Here is a 21657-nt window from a genome sequence, read left to right on the forward strand (position 1 = left end):
AGTTGATTGTCAAAAACTGAATCGTCTACTATTCAACAATCAATTCGTTTTCAAGTAATTCTCTGATTCCAGCGTCAAATGTGAATATGTTCTGGTTTTTTTTAAGTCTTTCATGACACTAAACTGAATATCACCTTGGGCTTTGGGAAACAGTGATATTGGTTCTATTTCAATCTATTTACTTCTAATGCTGGGTAGAAAAAAACAGGATAATTACTCTCAAGTAGTCAATATCCGTCATATGCACAAAATCAGAGGGCATTCAGAGAAAAACAGGTACTTTCTGTTCAATGCGAGCCAGGTGCAATAATTTCATGGTTGTCAGTAAGAAAGCAGATGATTTAGCTACACCAAAACTCTTGAGGTAAACATTGCTGAGCACGGAACTGGTATTTTATCCAACACATAAATCTTCACATATCAGACCTGGGCCTGCTATGTACTGCAGATGCTCGTCCTAAATAAACAGCCTTAAATCCGGCTCAAATAAACAAGAAGTCCCACCAGCCATAAACACATTACCAACTGAGCTACAGTACAGTTATAACCCAAACCAACACTGCTGAAAATAGGACGTGCTGTCAAACCTTGTAGACATATACTGCACTATATGAGAAAACAGTGTTTACATCTGGCAATTGGTTGACTGATGCTGGAGATATTTCCAGTTATTAATGATTTAGGTGGGATTCAGTAAATTCTGAAACAGCACTGAAACAGTAAATTTTGGTTTCACATTGCTGGACTGCAGTTCACCTCATTAATTTGCATCATTTGTAGTAAACACCACAAGGCATCAAGTATGACTTCATATTTGATTTTCTGCTTTGAAATCATGCAACACGCTGTGTGTTGCTGCTAAGACAAGATGCTTGACCTTCTATTTGCTAATGAGGGCAACAGAAAAACACTCCAATTTCCATTCCGTTAAAAAATGAGGAACGCAGCTGAACATATCAAATGTTTATGAAGTCTCGTCATAATAAGCAAAGGCGGCTTTTCCAGTAAAACTTATACTGGTTACTGCACAAAGCTGGCAGGGAGACTCACAGATCAGCCAAAGGTTGCACCACACACAGCTAAACTTGCATCATAATGGCTTTGTTATATTGAAAAGGTGAAAGCTCTCAGCTGCCCCACATTTTACATTATGGTCTTGTCATACTGGCACCTAGTGTTTTGATGGATAGTGTTTACTTAGTACACTGAGACCGACAACTCTGGATTCATAATGATACACAATGTGTATATGGTGTATACTAACGCAGGGAGCAGGTGCCCTCAATTTAAAAAAAACAAAACAAAAAACTATTTGTCCTCAACAATGTAGCAACCACACTAAATTATCTGCAGACATACATAAATGTTTAGAGCTGAACATGCAGGTAGACGTCAGTAGGTCAGCTGTACTGAGGTTTATGAATATGCAAGTGACCTCTGCTTCAAGGTTTCCAGCTGTCAGAAAGTATAACTGTGTTGAGGTGAAAGCATTGTGCATGCACTGAGGGAGAAGAACTGGGTTTTATCGCTGTATTTCTAGCAGAGTTCAGTACACGTCAATTCTTTGATCTTTTTTTTTTTTTTAAGATTTGACCAGTTCTGATACACTATCATTTCAATCATCAGTTCTATGATGAATTCTCTGATCAAGATCAAATGCACCGGGACTTAGCTGTTCTTCTTTTTAACCTTTAACAGATTTCGTTTTTGTCATGAATCTAGAAATAACAAAGTCAACTTTTTTCTTATTTTTGAGAAGCAATGATTTTACAGTACGGCACATTCTTGCCTGAAAAAATCCCTCGCAAGAAATGTATGGTTCTAAATTAGGAGAGGTTTAACAGCCTCACAACTGGGGACTAAAAGGTTTAAACTCTTAATCTGGTTTAGACTGTGCGTGTCTACTGCCACTGCAGCTGACTCACCCTTGGGAGTCCACTGATTATTATACAGAAAGCCTCCTCAGACAAAGTCAGATTAATCTGCAAATAATTAAAGCTTGGGAAGAATAGCCTATTTTATTAATGAATACATCCCAAAACTATTTTGAGAATACAAACATGCATGCACATCATCCATCTGCTAATTGATTTTAAAAAGCCAAATATAAGAAGAGGTACATCTGTCCATATTATTATTATTACAGTATTATCAGCATGGTTCAGATGAGGTAGAACCACACATAAGAATCAGCTCTATTATTATAAAAAACACTGGATCTGCACATATAGAACCAGGCAAAGCAGAGCAATAAATGGACCTGTGGCTCTTCGTTAGCATTGCTCAGGTTTCTATTCCCCGCAGTGTCTCACTCACAGCCATCCATTCCCAGGCCAAGGACTCCCATCCTCACAGTGATTAAATATATTTTTATGGATCTGAACTGGTTACATTGAACTGGAAATGCAATACTGTGAAAAAAGACTGAAACATAAATAAGCAATATTTCAATCAGCTATTATCTCTATCAATCAGACACCACTGTAAAACATCAGATTATTTAGTGGAACCAACTAATATTTTGTCTTAACTTGAATATGTAATTTTTAAAATTTCAAGTTAAGTCAAGTTCTTCTGACTTGAAGTGTTTTGACTTGAAATGATGAGTTGAATGAATGTACTGCTGAACTCTCAGCAACTCGACTCATTACATTAAGTTTCTAAACAAACATGATTGGCATATTAGCAGATTTCCTAGCATGCATAGTTTGAGAGTTAAAACTCTCCAGATACTTTTCTTTTTTGTAGTTTGAATAAAACATACATGATGGAAAGTTCCTGTTTGTCTTTAATACATGTTAAGATAAGTCCTGGTTGTTTCTTTTAATAACAATAAAAACATTGCAAACCTTGATGAAGGTTAGTATTGAATTCAGTCCCTACCCCCGTACATTCGTATGATAATAAGGTCACTGGGGTCAGTGTTGTACTGTGTAATGACGCTAGAGAGCAACAGCAGCTTTTGTGTCAAATAAAAAACTGGCTCTTCGAACTCTTCAAAAGACAATATGAATGAAAACTAACTTTAATCTAAATTTGATCTACAATTTTCTAATAACTACCTGAGCAGTTCACTAAATTAACAGATTTAAATCCATCAAATGAAGCAAGGGTTTATACACAACATATCCTCGTAAAAAACCCCAATAGTATCAGTCTAAAATTCAGGCCAGCAAAAACGACCTATAGTTACGTTTATGCTATCTAGCAGCCGTAGTAATGCATTCCAGCTTTCCAAAACCGTTACAAATCACTGTTAAGAAATAATTATCTTTTATGGTGTGACAATGCTGTGGTTAAGGTCTGATTAGGTTTAGGCACAAAAACCACTTGGTTAGGGAAAGATGGTTTGGCTTAAAATGATCACTTAAAACGTGGTCTACACTTCCTTACACAACATGTCGTCATGGCAACAGTAAACACCATGACATTACGTCTTTTAAAAAAAATGTCCAATCCAACCCGTCCCCTCCTAATAAGGCAAAATCATTTTATCAAGTCACCTTATATTGACATTATCTGAACTGCTTCACTTTCCCTGATCATAATTACTAAGGCCGCTAGCTAGTGTAAACATAACTATAGGTCATTTTCGCCGGCCTTGTGAGTACGGACTTTTTATACAACATGGAATATTTAGTCAAGATAACTTTTGGTGGCATTAGAAGAACCATTCGTATTTGTTGATTTAACCTAAAACACTCATGTTTTTCAGTTGAAACAACATGTTACATTTTACAGTGTGGACATGATGAGAGACAGCAGAGCTGGTCTCCGGAAGAAAACCAGAGTTCCTCCTAACAAGTGCCATGAGATCATCATAATGATGATTATTATGGCACAGCTTAGGATGTGTCCTTTCCAACAATACACTCCTTCAGACGGTGTATTGTAAAACTATTAGGCTTTGGCAACATGCAGTATGACTGTCATGACAAAAAACTTGAGCAAACATGTACATTCAATTTTCTACTTAAATGTTCTTATTTTCATGTAAAATATTGGTTAACTACAACAGCTGAGCTTGCCTAGTGTTAAGCAGGTTGTGGAGAACAAACATAGCTTAATCATGGCTCCCAGATGGGAAACTATAATTGCACAGGGTGAAAGCCAAGTTTGCAATTTAGTGTAAAACACAAACTTCCCATGAATACAACAGCCAATTACACTAAAAAAACTAATGTGTATAAATAGCCAAACAGAGAACGAGGGATAATTATGTGTGTTAAATAAATAAAAACAATAAAGATGAATAAACTAGCCATGGAAGCAACTCTAAATTGTTCCGAAATAAGTTGAGGTGTCCAATAACACTGGCTCAACAACAGAAGGATCATTTCCTTGACTTATGCCACAGCTTTTTCCCAGATGCTGCAAAACATTTTTCTCTTGCATGTTTCCTTTGTACTTTCCTGTACTTTGCATAAAACATTCACTCCCTTAACCAGGTATGAAAACAGGTATGTGAAACAATTGCTTTACTCCTCCAGAGAAGTCTGATTTTCTGATTTTCAAAGAGACGCTCATTTGCTGATGTCAAGTCGTTACCGCAAATTAAAAGCTCATTGAGCAGGCAAACATGCCAGCGAGGGTCCTGCCAACTCATCTGTTCATTCTGACAACCGGTATCCATCATTCACAACCAAACGTCTTAAACAGTAAAGTGTGAGATACACCATAATCTTCTACATAAATCTGATCTGTACTTGTTGGCCACATGCAATATATCACATACTAAACACTAACATTTTAGTTTAATTTTATTTCCTCGTGTTTGTACAGTTCAACTCCAGCTTTTTGAGTCACTTGTGAGCCCATTTGGGACGATAACCACAGCCACAGAGAATATATTTTATATATAAATGTATACTGCTGTGACACTGCGGGCAACAGACATTTAAAGCTGGCGTGCACGACTTTTGTTTCCCCCTTCTGGCAGTGAGAGTAATTACAAAAACACTGTCGACATGTGCTTATGTCATAGGCTCCGCCTACTCTGTCGCTACTGTTGCCGCTGTCAAATGGTGGATAAATTGTTTTGAGCATCACGCATCTCCCACAGAATGACTTGTTTTACTATCAGAATTTGATCCATCTGGTCTGATAACATTTGGAAAGTCTAGAAGAGCCACATGATTAAATTATTTTATCAGCATTCAATTTAGCAGAGAGCTAACCGGAAGTTAGCCACTCTGTCAGCAGAAGTCTCTGGTGTGCATGCACTGCCCATAGAGCATGAGCAGTATGCATTCATCCGGCCAGCGCAGGGATATCTCCCCCAACACCAGATTTAAAAACTCTGTATACTGTGAAATACTGAGAGATTTACCTGGTGGTGATAAGCTTAATTAGCATTGTGTGAACTTGTTTGGCAAGGGCTTGAATGTAACAGGCGTTCATTTATATGTAAAAGTTCTGCACTGCAGGTTTAAGTCATTAATTTTCCGTCATGGATTTGCACTTCATTGAATAAATGAATGAATGGGCTCTGCAACAGTTGCAGGAAGAAATAAATGAAATCCTTATTCACCTAATAAGGGCCAGCCATCTGTGCTCTCACTGGGAAACTATGGTGGACCATTCCTTCGCTGAAATCAATAGCCTCTCAATGAGCTGCCGGTGGTAGATGCTAGCCCCTGAGGAGTATGAGAATAAGAGCTGCAGGACGTTTGGTTTAGGAGGTGACATAATGATAGCGACAATCGAGATCTATTCTCTCCAAACAACAAGGCTGTGTCCCTAGGGAGTGAGTGAGCCTGAATGGCAGGTACCCCAAGGCCTGCCTGCTTTCCTTCAGCTGTCATGAGGGAGAGTCATCAGCTCAATCAATCAAGTGGAGTGATGGGCGCACTGCATTAGCAAATGTTTCGGAGTAGTACTAAATGAGCAGCGGAGGCTGGGAGAGCACTGCACAAGTCATTTAATCTAGTGTTTAGTGCTGATAATGTATTTTTCTTCACACGAGTGAAGGAAATCTGCCAGCAGAGTAAGATAATTTCACTTCTTTCCCAGACAGAAATCAATTTGCCTCAAGAAGTTTCTTGATATAAGTGTCATTCTCTTCAGACCACAATTTGTCTTTTTACGAGATAATGGCTCTTGTTTCTAGAAAATAAAACATTAATCCTGACCATGAGGCTAAAAAAACTTGCTAGGGTCAATATATTTTTGGCAGTGAAAGACAGAAAGAGGGATGGTTTGAGGTTTCTGAGTGACAGTTTGTTTGAACAGTCGTGAGCCTCATGTGTCTGAAGGTTAGGGTCTTCATTGGGGACCCCAGCAGTCACTCACACAAAGGAAAACAAAGCTTGCAAGTCAGCGGCCCCGAGGATGGATTTTCTTAAACTGCTTCCAAATTAAAACAGCTGCTGATGTTTCCACCATGTGGTGGCAAGAAATGCGTCTACTGTACAGGCTGGACACGTTTGGAAGAGCCGCTTGGGAGATCCGGTGTGGTTTTGGAACCTCTTAACATCTCATCAGGTAAATGTTGTAAGACCCTTAGCAGCTGGAGTTCACAGTCAGGACAACACATGCTCACCACAGGCTGAAACAGATAGCCTCGAGGCCTTCGCAGCCACACTTAAGCAATCATGAATCAGACCTCCATTTAATGCCATAATGCTCCATCAGTCAGTCTTTCTCTTTTGCCAGCTCGGCTCTTTTCTCTTTTCTCGCTTCAGTCGCTTTCTTTTGCATACCCTCAATCTCTCTCAGATTAGAAATTTATTTTTCTTGAGAGCCTATTTAAGAAGTCTCATTATTCCGTCAGGGCAGCTGACAGCGCTTCTCCCCAGATCCTCAAACCTCAGGGGCTGGTAAAGGAAAAACAGTTGCGCACACTTTCTCCCAATCCAAACTTCCTTCCCGGATCAAAAATAAACTCCAGCCAATTGTGTGTATCCATCTCCTGCCGAAAAGGAAGACCTCACTTGGAAGAATAGCTGGAGGGGAAAGTCACACATGCGAAGGTCAAAGATGAGGAGAAACACCATGGCCACAGATACTGAGGGTCAGTGCTCAGCCAAAATAAACCACTGAAATCAAACCTGTAAACCATCATGATTCCATCAATCTGTCACCGGCGTGATTTTATTCATGATGACGGAGAGAGGGAGAGCGAGCTAGAGAGAGAGAGAGGGAACGAGAGAGTTGGCTCTGTCTGTGAAATACAATACAACACAAGCTGTTCTCCATCTGGAGAGATGTCAGACTCGTCTGCCTCGCCAAGACATGACAAGCTACATTAGGACTAGTCCATTTACACCTGATCTGATTCGATTTGATAATGCCATATACATATCTCTAAACACAAAAAATGGCCCAAAACCTCACTTAACATGAAAAATAAAATCTTTTATTTTAAACAACTCTGAATATGCTACAGGTGTAGCTGGTGAGGAAAAGCAAGGATATACAAAAATAAACAGTAGCAAAAAGCCAGTACCCACAGTAGTAACTTAACCTACATATATATCTGGTTTCATTCTTCAAATCCCACACAGCCATTTAGTGAAAAGCCCCCTAAGGCTGAGATTACAGCTCTGGATTGGATTCAACTCTTGCCCTCTCTCAGTGTAGCTATTTGATGAAAGGCTTGGCAAGGGTCACATCCAAGTGCGGTGGGTATTTTTTTAAACTTACTTAAATGAAACTATATGAGAACCTGGGCCAGACTGGTCGTCTGGTTGTAAATAACCTGTGGTGTCCCAGAGGGTGGCATACTGCAGGCTGTTGTGCTTTGCACGCATTTCACAGAGTACTAAAACCACGCACTGGGTTCCCAGGGCTCAACAGTATCAATTAGAGGCAGCTTGTGAAAAGATGTGCTTCCTCCATTGCTGTGGTCTGGTCAGAGGTAGGAAGTGAGGGAAGAGAGGGAGGAGGAGGCAACTCCTACATCTGGGACTGTTCGGGTCCACAAGAATTCGGCCTTCAATCTGCTCCGTCAGCTTGTTTGTGGGTCCACAAATAAAGATATGTGCACTATAAAACACACCTGACAAGTATCTCCTAATTTCCTCTCTCTCTCTCTCTCTCCCTCTCTGTCTCTCTCTCTCTCTCTCTCTCTCTAAAGTGTACAATATTGTTCCCTCTCTACAGATATCTGCTCTCAAATCCAACTCAGTGACTTAAGAGAACACACAGAATCAGAATAAAAGCCACAGGGGGCACATGTTCTCTTGTGTCCCAGTGTTACAAGCCCCAGGGGAGCAGCAGGTTACCCACAGTGGCTAAATTGGCCAGACCACACATCCTTCTGTGCTGAATCTGACTCACTTACCACACTTAAGAAACACCAGATACTGTAATCATATCTGAAAACCACTTAAACCACAAGAATAACACAGTCAGTAAAAATCCCAACACGAAGGAATTAACCTAAACCTGACAACAGAGAGAGGTTCTCAACCACGATAACTGAAAATTCTGCTCGATCACTTGTCTTCACTTGGCCTGGTCTTCACTGCCCTTGCCCAGTTGCCCCAGGCAACAGGATTAAGACCACTGTCAGCCATTTCATTTGGTCTGGTTGACACTGTACTCTGTTTAAAAATGTCCTCTGTATTTCTCAGTGGAGGATCTTTCACACAGGTGAATGTGATGCTGCTGTTGCAATGATTTCATTAATTTTATCAAGACAATTAATAAACTGTGAGCAGCAATGCACACAAGACAGCACTATGAACAGCCAAACAAAAATGAAAGAGGAACAGAAACTTCTTCAAACTGTGAGAGGCAAAGCCTGGCTGATAAACAGGATAGTAACTGGGCTCTACAGCAGTATACACCACACTTTAGAAAATATTTGTTCTGAAATGCTTCACAATGCAAAAATGGAAAGAGTGAAAACACCAACAGGACCATTAATGCTCCAATTATTAACAACTAACATGGCAACCATTCTGTCAGCTTTGCCAAACAAAAGCTGATGGCTGGTTTCCAGGCTGGCAACCAGCTCTAAAACTTGTCATGTCCCATTTCCTCAAAAATGTTGACTGACACATCATTTTTCCTGCTAAACATCCATGCCACCCAACAAGTTGAGCTACCATATTCATAACACAATTCAGCTTTTGTTAGCTCACTGACCGTCAATCCTCCGCCCTCCTTCTTCTGCTTCTCCACTTTGAAATGCTAACCAGAGCTTGTGCGACCGTAATGAGTTCACCCAATTGGTTCTGACAGGTCTGGTCTGCAAAGCTGCAGCAGTTTTCTGCTCTGTTCAAACAGTGAACACTGAGGTCTTGCTTCTTTGTCCTACATAAACAACAGGCCACCACAACCAGGGTTTAATTCCCCTCTATTTGGGGACAAATGGTCTCCTTCATTGGGTCCAGGGAGAACAGAGGAACCTCACAACCCCTTCGTCTTACAATGGACAAAGGCATCGCCACTGAACCAGCCAACTTGTGTCATAACCTTATCGAAACGAGCCAGTGCTCCTTGTCAGAGAATAAGGCCACCGAGAAGGAGAGGCTTGGTGAAGAGGGGTAGCCTTCTCCTCTTCCTTAGTGAAAAGGGCAAACTGTAGCATCCTTGTTGGTTATGGGAGACAGGGGAGTTTTTGTTTCTAATGCCTCTGGGTTCTCTGCTTACATGTCGTGCCCCCTCTCATCCACGGTCCTGTTAATCCCATTAATATGAAGAGGGCCAAGAGCCTGAGAGTGGCCACGGCTTAAGAACCATCAGCCAGCATTAGCCCTCGAAATCCAAACCCTTGTCTAGACCCATTAACAACTTAGCCCAGCGGAGTCAAATCATTTGAGACCCATGTCTAATGATGGGAACATAACCTATACTTTTATAAACCTAACCTTTACCAGCTTGTACACACCTTGAAACCATTGTTGACAGGAATGCACAGAGCTGACACGCCAGATGCATCACATTATTTTATTATAAATCCCACTAATCTCATTTTGTTGGTCAAACAGCACATTTTATCCATCATTTTGACTCAGTGTATTCCTTGGCAGCTCCAATGCCTTTCTCACATTATTGAGTAACTGTGTTGAACGTCTGCCATGCAATACTGACCATGTGAAGGATTTGCTTTTTGGATAATTCAGTCCGGTGTTGCACATTATTCCCATTTAAGGCGATTATTATCGCTGTGTGCGTGTGTCTGTCTGTGTGGAGGATACTGTACGTGTGTGTGCTGCTATAACCACATGATGTATTAGGGGAGATAATCTGTTGGCTTTTAATTAAATAGCCAGGCTAGGAGACTGAGAATACCCAAAGAGGACTAAGGTTAACATCTTGTGCAGTGCAGCAAAGACAATCTCTAATGCCTCAATCCACCACCAGGCAGCTAACCCGACATCTACATATGGCCCATTTCTCATCGCACTGCATACCAGTCGGGTGATTACAAAGCATCAGAGTCTGATTAATGCAGCTTTGAAGCAGCTTGCTCTGGCCTGGCTGGAGCACAGCAAGGGCTTTCAAGAAATGGTGGGCATGGTGGCTGCTAATGAGCAACGCTGAATCCCACAGTAAGGCCACTGGCCTGGTATATCACGGCAGCATATCACAAACGGCAATCAGCTGAAGCAGACAATCCCTGGAGTGATTCAGCTTTTTACAACCTGCCAGGCATATTCAGTTTCATCCCAAGGCAGATAGCAGTGTGCTCCAGTAATCAAAGGGAGTTTGTAGGGTACCTTCGGCTCCACGCTGTGTGATCAGCTCCACATCAAGCTATCACAGGTATTTAAGACTGATGTAATGTATCATGTTTCTCAAGAGGCAAGACAGTATCTGAGCCTGGAGGTTACCAGTGGTATCCAGTGGCATTGCAGGAGCACGCTCTATTGTCATGTATGTCATTCAGGATTACTTAAAAACTTGGACTACGATTTAGTGGTGCTACAATGCTTAGAATTACATCCTGCTACTGTTCATACTGATTTGTGAACAGTAGCAGGTTGTAGAGATAATGTTTAAACACTATAAAACAAAATCATGAAAAAGGAATGGCAGATATATGAAGAGTTATCCCGTTAGTTGGTCTGGTGGCTGGAAAATGTCAATTTGTTATTAGCGAACAAAATATACAGGACTTTTTGAGCCTGGTATACATATCAATATCTGAGAGTTTTAAAAAAATCGTGGCCAAGATACATTTTTAAAAAATAAACACATAATATAAACAACATTTTTGATGAAGGACCCCTTAAATTTTTTAAACATGGCACTTTTGGTCCCTTTCTTTTGAATAGTATTCTATAAAGTGTTTTGTTCTTTGAAGAATATGATTCCCCAATAGTGTTTCTTCCCTTGTTATTTATTGTTTGTTTTATTGTTTGTTTATTATGTAAAAAGTATTTATTGTGTAGAAAGTCGTACAAAGTGTTGCAAGTAAACCAGGAAATGATATTTCCTCTTCTCTGTGGGAAATGAGAACATTTTCAAATCCTCTTTGACTTGCAAGAGCAGTGAGAGTTCACCATAGGTCACACCCACCAACACACAGATGACACAGTGGAAGCTGCCATCCAACTCTGGGCCACACAGGAGTCCGCAGGGCTAATTTAACTGTTTTGACAGTTACTGAGAAACCTGGTGACCCAGACTGGAAAGGTAGGGAGAAGGAAGCCCACAGTTAAGCAATAGGAATGCAGTGTTCTGCTACAATGTGTGTGTTTCCATGCTTTTTTTTTTAACATGTTAGGAAATGCTCCAATAAAACACTTTCTCAAGTTTAATCTGCATTGCACATTTTCCAAATATTACAGGTATTTCAGATTTTTCCTATCTGCCCTCACCACAGGGAATGCAACACAAAGGCCAACATTTTCATTGAACTTCAGGAGGAGTAATTCAATAACCAAGATACAGTATAATGAAGTCTTATTCTAAGCCTTATGACAGTCAGGGAGAAAAAGAAGCATCATATCTAGTCAGCTGTTTCCTATTGACCTAAATATGAACTCACTCTATCCAAGACTCTGATGCTTCAAGTAACTCTGTAGGGTTTTGTGGGTAAGGGGAGCAACTCACAAACATATTAGAACCCCTCATTAATGCTATTTTTAGAAACAAATGCATTTCTGCCAGGCTGGCTTATCTTGCAATTGTGGCGAGGATGAAAATAACAATTTCTACCCTCAACAGCTATCTGTTGGAAAATGAGAGCTTAGGAAAATGGAGATTCAATCTATCTGTGGTTAGACACTGAGCTGATCTTTCCGGGCTGGTTTAGCTCAAGTAAAGATGGTCACAGCGACAGTAATTCTCTATAATGTCTATTTCTGTGAAATGACTAGATGGCAGCAGATTAGCTATTGTGTCTGAAATATTGAGGCAACATGAGAGAAAGCAAATCAGAATGACAATGTTTGGTTTGTTACAGGGGCACATGTAGCAGCTACTGTGTCTAGAATGTTAAAAAGTCTCAAGTCGGCACCCAGTAATTGTGTATAATCTGTAAACGGTGCTCACAAATCTCAAAACACCCTCCTCCGCTCATCTGAGAAAATCTATTAGAGAAAGCGTGAGGGCTTCACTATTGGGCAGGATGCCTCCCACATCTCCTTCCTCTCCTGCCAATGGGTTGTACTCCCTGGTGGTTTGAGGGAGGAAACACAGAAACATCAAAGCTTCCTCTTCCACACAACAGATATACCTCTCATTGAGAGGTCACTACCACAATGGTCATCAGTATTTGTCACCGTTTGTTTGTCTTTTTAATTTGATGTTTACTAGAAAAAAAAAAAAAAAGGATAATATGACTGTGCTCCAGTCATGAGGCCATTTTCACTGACTCTATTACGCACTCTCTATGTCATCAGAGACTTTGATGTCTCCATCCTGGCAATTGCAAGCAAATACATCCTCTATTTGAATCCACTTCAAACCTTCCCCTCTAAACTGCAGAAGGAAGAAAAACCCTCAACTGCTCACCAAACGAGACCATCTGGAGGCAGTCGTTGGATGATGGGGCTGGAGGCCTAAAAGGCTTTGGGGGGCAGTTGGAGGGGAAGGCAGACATAGAAAGAGAGAAAGAGAGAGAGAGAGAGAGCGGAGCAGCTACGTCTACCAAACCATGTCGTGAGTCCCTCTCTGCAGGCCGGACGTTAATTACAGGGCACAGACAGAGAAAGCCTGACTGGGAAAAAAAGCGGAGATACTCAGACTGCTGGGTTGCCGCCCTTGGGCCCTAAACATAACCGCAACGCTAACCAGCCCGTCCTACAGTACAGGGCACGAGAGCAGGGTTCCAGATCACTGCAATGACACACAGAGCCAAATAAGAGGCAGCCATGAGTGCAGACAGCGGCACAGACTAGTCCACGTCAGGTCAGGTAGGCCAACGCAGGCTGGTCTGCACCTGACGAGGACCACACAGAGCCTCGAAATTGGTAACATAAGCTACACGAATGCTCAAATTAAGCTTTTGGGACATTATGTGTGATATTTATGCACTCAGGAGAACAAGTGCAAAATGCAGACAACTATCATTGTTATATGGTTGGGATTTTTAATAAGTAATCAGCCTACTTTTTTTGCAATAAGAGGCAAACAAAATCAAGACTTGAAAAGGATGCTGCCTACAATACATGACAAAAATAGAATTCAATTAAGCAAAAATGAAAAAAAAAACCCACAAAAAATAAATAAAGGGAGATTCACTTCTGTTTTTTTCCATTACTGGGTTGGTACCATCATTAAACAACATGAGTCACTGCCCAAAGCGCTGTGTGGCTGATTTGCCATCATCGAGTCGAAGATCCCATCTAACTGCATCAGCATTAAGTGTTTGGTTCTGCCTCCGCCCCGACTTCTCTAATAAAGCTTTTGGGGCATGGAGCATCGACTCGCCTTTTCCAAACTGTCTGAGTGTTATAAATCATCGCCCATGCCCGGGGAGGCTGCGTCCTTCAGCGTGAACCCGCAACCTTCACACATCCTCACACAGTCAAAGCTTTACGACATCACACGAGGGCAGAGAAATGAGGTGGGTGCAGTTCATCACATCCATCAGCTCCTGACAGGGAACGATAATCCATAAAACCAGTGTGCGTGGGTTGAGCACTCTCAGCTGAAATATACCTTGAAAACAGCTCTATGTTTTCAACTGTGTGATGGGGGGAAAAGTATGCTGCCTTTCTGACTTCACAACTGGTACATTTACCTTGCTTAACCTGTGACACAACAGCTTTTCAATTCACACAATTTAAGAAGTGTTAAGACTACGTGCGAATATACACGTGTCCACCTACAATCAAGCTAATAATGCACTAATGCCTTCACCAGGTTTTGCTGCTATACTGCCGTGCATGCAAGCTTACACAGCAAGTCACAGAATATTGCACCAATATTTCTCCTCTGACATTTATCTGGGCTCTCCCATTCCTTCACTCCGTCCTAACTGTAGATTATAGTAGCAAAGATATGAACTATGTGACATATGATTCCCATTTTCCAGTGCAGGTGTCAAATCCATGTATGTGCTAATGATGAGTGTGTCCAGGGGAGTGACAGGAAAAGCTCCCCAAGGCAATTTGGCACCGCAGAGCAGGCCACTCTTCCAGGTTGTCATTTTTATCGAGGGAGGGGCGGTGAGTGACTGCAGGGTCAAAAACTGCCTTGTATGAGATTTTTTTTTTTTACAGCCTAGAGGATAACATTAAGTAAACAGTTTTTTGTTTTTTTTTTGACTGTGACCTCCTGACGGCCTTTGTTATTAAGTAAGGAATGCGTAAAGTTTGCTCAAATGAATGTGTAACCAGTGAACCTAGCTTTGATAAGAAGTATCTGATTAAGAACACGCAATGTCACTTTTTTTTCCCTCGAACATTCCCTTTGAATAAACAGGAAGAGAGCAACAACTCGTTTTGTATTCCAGCGACGTAACAAGACTACCAGCCAATCGATTTCAAATCCTCAGGTGTCTTTTATGCCAGTTCTTTAGCCCCTAGCCATTTTACACACACACACACACACACACACACACACACACGCCACGATCTTGGATCTTAACTTTTAATCACTAGCTGAGTTAAACCAATGCACTGTTTTCACAGCCAGGAGCAAAAGGGAAGCACTATCTGTCTTCTCCCTGAAAAAAATCAATGCTGCACCGTGCCAAATCATCCATATTTAATTCCTTTGTGACTATTTGTCATAAACATTCAATGGAAGGCAGGGAGTTTCTGTTTTTTTGGGGGTTTTTTTTTACATGCACACTAAATAAAACATCAGCTGTAGGTGTTTATTTTTAAGTATGAGGCTTTACGTTCTGTAATACTGGTGTCCGCTAATGTCTTCAAGAAATAGACGAATTTATGAAAAACATGAAAGATCCATTTAATTGCTATCAGATTCACAGTCAAAATAAATCTTTTCTACAGTCTGCAACCCTGCAGTTTGATTCATCATCATTCACGCATTCAGTGTTTTCCGTGATGACTCCTTTACCCTCACCATGTCACATCAGCTTTTTCTCTTCACAAATGCACCATTAGCAAGTTAGATCAATGTGTGTGTGTGTGTTTGTGTGTCTCCAGGACTGCTTCGCTTAACAAAATTATATATCTCTGTTGCCCCCGCCCTTCCTCTATCTCTTTCCCCCAGTGGAGCCTGAGGGGACAGGAGACGGCTGCTAATTGCACGCTTGAACCAAACACATGGTGTTAAAAAACAGATAACGCCGGATGACAGATAGCCCGCAATGAAAAACATGTCAGAGACACAACACGTCAGAAAAATCTTTTAAAAATCCCTGGCTGGGATTGGAGAACTCCGTCATTCATCTGTTTCGTAAGAAACCTAACTTGGACCAAACTCATATGGTAATAAATAACATTATTGTTAACATCTCTTCACAGAATAATCAGGGTTTGGCTTTCTGTCTTCCATTAAAACTTGGAAGCTCCAGCAGCCACACAGCAGCCGCCTCTGCAGCAGATGCAGTAGCCTCTCACCTCTCCACCGTGCTGCCACTCCCTGACAGGTTTATGGAAACAGAACACCATCCTTCTTACACAGAAGTGCCTGAATCATCTGACCTGAGTGCAAAGTGCAAAGGCACAGCGACTGCACCACGAGAAAAGTATCTCACATTCTGCTAAAAAGGCCTCGGGGAATGTGTTACGCAGGAAGTGTTCTATATACACAGCAGTAAGCGGAGTTGTAAAGGAAATACACCACCAGATGATGCGGAGGGGGTAAATGTACTGTTTGTTCTCTAAGCTGTATCCTCTGGGTGTGTTTTAATATTCGCAAACACCTGTCATGAATAAACAGACTGTCAGTAATAAAGGACTATAAACTGCACCATATTCTGTCCCAAGGAGGTGTATTTCATCCTAATATCTATAAATATTAGGACATTATAAAATAAACTTGTATAGGCTATAGCACGATAGGAAGATGATATAGTGATGGCAAGAAGACGACGATGCCTCTGACCTACATCATGGCTTGGATGGTGAATAAATAAGCCTGAGGCACTGACAACCGTTCAGCCATCAAATATCAAAAGGCCAGCTATGAGTAATGCATTACCCTGCATTACAGCGGCTGAACCAACGCTCGCTTTCTCAAACCGACGGTTTCCAGTGGAGGGTGACAAGTTGGAGCCTATTTTTAAAGTAAGTTAATAATAAAATACTTTGATCAAAGTTTCAGTAGGCTGTACATTTGGACGAGTTTGGTCAGGGACATCTGCTGTGGAGTGAGAAGACATTTCTTCTCCAGAGATCAATTATTTCCTCAGCACAACTTAAGTCTTGGAGTATCTCCACACTCTGGAGACTGCAACACTTTGCACTGAGGCATCCAAGCACACTGCTGATGTCACTGCCCATCCTATGGAAACTAATTGTAATCCCACAAAGATATTAGCCTACTACATGGATGCTGCAGAAGTTTTATGGTAATTGCGTAGGAAATATTGATCCATAAAGTGAGCTGTGATTTTGAAGTTATAAGAGCACTGTACTACAGATAGAGAAACAGTAGGGCATTTCGATCCCTCAACAGCCCTTCAAAGCACCATACTTTATTGATGAATTGATACTTGCCTTCAGGCAGGCTGCTTGTTCTGTTAATGGAAATGCTCAACTGCTGTAGCAGTGAAATACTTCTCACTCAGAGTTATGCCAACATAATGAATGAAGCCCATCATGATGTCTGTGCTCTTGTGCAGAACTGATAGGGTGTTGGTGAGAAGAAACAGTGGAGACAGTGACGTTAGTAATACGGATCTGGGTGTCATTCATTCATCCAAGTACCTGTCATCGTAGCAGAAATCGGCGCCCAGAGTGTTGACATACAGGACCAAAGCCACGGCGCCGCACAGCAACTCTGCAAACATCTCTCTGTCTCGCACACACGCGGGGAAATGATGATAATAATATTAAAAAAAAAAAAAAAAAAAACATAAAAAACGAAACACGAGAAGAAGAAGAAGGATGCAAAGCGAGACAGAAAAAGGCAGCGGATCCAGGTCTCTATTCCCTCTCAGTCCCCGTCTTTGTCAGGATGTTTCTGCGAAAACAAGTCCATATTCTTCCCCCCATCATCCTCGCTGAAGTGCACAGAGTGGATAATCCATAGCTGGCTGTCTTTCTAACCCATGTTGGGTCTGAGCTGCACAGCGTTTTATCCTGCTGGGAGTTGGACAGAGAAAAAAACAAAAAAAAAACAAAACACGAGCAGCGTTGACTGAATGTGTGACAGCGCGCCGCACGCCTTCAGAGGAGGATCAGCGCTCTGACGCTCAGCGGCCGCTGCTGGATCAACGTCGTGATGGAGATGACGTCAAGTTAACCGCAATCACACACGCAACTTCCGGTTAAACTTTCAAAGCAAAGCGTGTTGACCAATGCTTTATTAATACAACCAGAGTCAAATTGCAGATAAACAACAACAACAACAACAATAACAACAACATGTAAATAGTTGATTCCTGTTTTATATAAAATCATGTGTATGTTTTATTTGACGGTCTGTAATTAGCTACTCTAAAATCAAACAGAATACAAAAAGATAGAGGCTAATAAAAATATTTTTTATAGGTTTATCTGTATTCCAGTTACTATAAGCTCAAGCTCATTTATTTGGGTGATCATACCGAGAATTGTGGTCCAACTTTATTCACTTTCTGATTAATTCTGGGCTTTAGTTTGGAGAAAAACTGTACACACTTCCGGTTCCAATCTCTTTATCTCTGACTGTTTGACGGAAATTGTGATCCAAACGCATGTGGTTAGATCTTTGGTGCATGCGCACTACCCTTGATTCAGAGATGGGGGATTAATGACACTAACATGTAACGGTCACTGTGCAGTACCAGCAGTCCATGATATGAAGATGGTCCTCAAAGTAAAGTCAGTCAGGTGGATACTGTGGATTGCCAAAGCATGATCATGAATGTTTGATTTGATTTCACCAGCTGGCTGTTTCATTCCTTAGGGGTTAACACCATAATGAATGCAATATTCTTTCTATCAGTGCCACATATAGAATAAATATGGAAAATCTGATTTGTGTCTCTTACTCCTTAATGAAGATACATGATAATTAAAGAATACCCCCAGGCTATATAAAGTACAGCAGCACAGCTGAAAAATCACACAGTGTGTTCTGAATTATTTTAGTAAATCCCACAACTTTTACCATAATGCTGATCTGGCTTCAATAAACTCAAAACAAATGATCACAGCTGTAGGAGACAGCAGCTACAAAAGGAACATTGTGTGTATTTGCTTTGGCTTCTGTTCATTGAAAAAAAGAGAGAAAAAGGTTGAAAATTCACAGTTGCTTATTTAAAGCTACTTTATAGTCTGCTTTTAGCTGAAAGTATAGTTTTGCGATCCAAAGAGAGTGGACTTCTTTCAGGGTAGGGATTTTTTTCTTATAAGAGCACAGACCACTTTGATTAAAAAGATAGGCTGATTGAATCATAAAAGGAGAAATATTTTCCTTTAATTGATATGAAGAATAGGTGACATGTTTCATCACATTAGTCCCTGAGAAGCTCTCCAGGGTCATTCGAGTAATTACTTTCTATTGATTTAAATCTGAGCAGGTTAAACATGAGTACACACAGTAGCTGGCCAGTAGAGGGCTCACAGTGCATGATATCTGTGGGGAGACTATACAAGACACACATTTCTAAATGCAACTAAATGCATGTTCTTAAATAAATACAAAGTTGTTCCAATTATAATCACCGGTTCTTCTGTTCCAAAATGACTCTGATATAATAAAATAACAACAAAATTAGTGCACTTTTTCATGATTGGTAACTTTAATGTCTGCTTATTATTACATGTTCCTAGATTTGATCTTGGATCATCAATTTCAGGATCAACTGATGAACAACATGTTTTCATTTCCATAATCTATTTAAAATCAAGCTCTTATTCATGATTGTTCAAATGTTCTTGGACCACTTTCAATGGAGGATATTGCTCAATATAAAGACGTAAGAGACCAGCGGCAAAGAAAGAAGAAAAAAAAAGGAATAATTGTAAATGTGCTCCACAGACAAAGCAAGTAGCCTGGCCCACTGCATATTGATTCAGGGTTGTTTCAATAGACAGACCCCATCTGTCGGGGCAGACTTCAATGTAGCCTTTCACAGGACAGCAGCAGGACACTATGATGTAACACATTTCAGGAATTAATTAGAGTGATCAGAGCAACCGGCGCAATGCTGTTTCTCCCAGTCTACAATTCATGAGGACTGATGAAATATCCAAACATAAGGAATGCAACCCTATTATCATCAGGTTCAAGAGATGTTCACGTGTAGGATGTCACTGTTCTTTACTGAATTAAAACAAAACCAAAAAACCCCTTTCTGATCCAGTAACGTGATAATTTGATGAGTTGCAGATCAAATTATTCTTTTGTTGTTGATTATGTTCTGCAGTTATGTTTCATGCATGTAGCTGCTGTACTTTTAGTACAATTTTGAGATGTTTGCACTTCACTTGATTATTTTCATTTGACGCTACTTTATACTTCCACGTCTACAATGATTTTGCAGTAACTTTACTAGACCTGAAATAATATATAATAATAATTATTCAACTAGCCAATCCACTGAAAATTAATCAGAAACTATTTTCATAATGGATTAATAATTAAAGTGATTTTTCAAGGAAAAATGCCAAAACATCACATAGTTGCAGTTTCTCAGCTCTACTTTGTTTAATGTGTAATCAATTAATCAAGGAAGATTAATCTATAATGGACATTACGAAACAGTAATGGAAATTAGGTGCTCTCATATACCTTATAGATTAAAATATTGCATACAAAAAATATGATGAGTTTATAAAATATGATGCATTGATATAAATGAAACCACCACCCACCCATACTGCTTACATGTTAATGCATTTGCAATAATAATCCATTAATATGGGTAATAAGATTGTCTATTGTTAAGAGGATCCCCATTAGCTCCCACTGATGTGATTACTAGTCTCCCTGGGGTGTGTTAATACACACATAGGTTATTAATATTAATATAGATAGGACTAGATCTATACATTAACAGTTATTAAGAACAAAAATAGCATGAGACATATACAATAAAACAAAAATTAAAGAATTAGCAACATGGTCAGTTTAAAAAAAGAATGAAATTGGTACATAACCCAAAAAGACAGATGTTAGATATTTACATCACACAACATTAACTAATATAATAATAATGAATAAAACACTGACTGGGGCCATTCAGCCACGTAATGAGTATTTTTTTCTTTTAATACTTAAAGTACATTTGGCAGATAATACTACTGTACTTTTACTTAGGTAAATGTTTGAATGCAGGACTTTGACTTGTTGGTAAAGTATTCTTACATTGTTGAAGTTCTACTTTTTTTCTGAGTAAAGAATCTGAATACTTCTTTCACAACTAACCTCTGAATCCTTGTGTGGATTTATCATAAAGTGACAGTTCAACACAACTAACTTCTGTTGTGTTTTATGGACATTACCAACTTGAAATGAAAGAAGTGAAAGATAATGGAATGAGGGAAACGAGTTACTTACCTTTTCTATAGTAGTGCAGTTAAATCACTTATTGAATAAAATATAATTTATTGTTAGAAGTTTTTGTATGGGAATGGGTATACTGTACAATAGGATAAGTTCTCAGTTCTGCACATGAAGTGTCTACCAAAGTGAAAACATGTGTACGTATGTATGTGTGTGTGGGTGAATGAGAAAAGGGGGTGCATGGGTGTTTTGCCTGCATGTGACAGAGGAAGACCTCCCTGAATGTCTTTGGATCCTGGACAGTCTGCAGGAATTACAGGGACACTGCTCTGGCTGTTAGATAATTACATGTTCAGACCCACGTCTGAGGGCAAAATCACTTCTGCATGGAAAAAACGAAGAAGAAACGTGAATGTGGTCAAACAGAAAGTGATGCTTAATGCAGGCTCTCTTACATATGGCTTTGCACAAATCCAAGAGACTTAATCTACTTTGTGGGTGTTTTGGAGGAACTGACACTCAGCAGAATATTAAACAAGAAAACTGATAAATATCACCAGCCTGTGATAATTGATAACTTGCATTACAACCAGAGATGCACACAGGAAGTGTTTTATGACAGGCCAAGATGAAAACAGAAATACTGTCGCCACTTCTCTCTCCTCGTTTCCTCTCCATCTTCAT

At 40.2% G+C, this 21657-nt stretch overlaps 1 protein-coding gene across 1 annotated transcript in view; it reads right to left on the reverse strand.

The window, feature by feature from the left end:
- The window catches only part of tmtc2b (transmembrane O-mannosyltransferase targeting cadherins 2b), a 97031-nt gene extending 79250 nt beyond the window's left edge, over positions 1–17781 (reverse strand). Inside the window, exon 1 of the mRNA XM_067589125.1 lies at positions 17247–17781. Within this exon, the coding sequence (XP_067445226.1) occupies positions 17247–17329 (83 nt within the window). The 5' untranslated portion in view covers positions 17330–17781. The remainder of the gene's footprint in view (positions 1–17246) is intronic.
- Between the last annotated feature and the right edge of the window lie 3876 nt (positions 17782–21657).

This window comes from Thunnus thynnus, chromosome 5 (assembly GCF_963924715.1).
Source record: "Thunnus thynnus chromosome 5, fThuThy2.1, whole genome shotgun sequence".
Taxonomy (NCBI): Eukaryota; Metazoa; Chordata; class Actinopteri; order Scombriformes; family Scombridae; genus Thunnus; species Thunnus thynnus.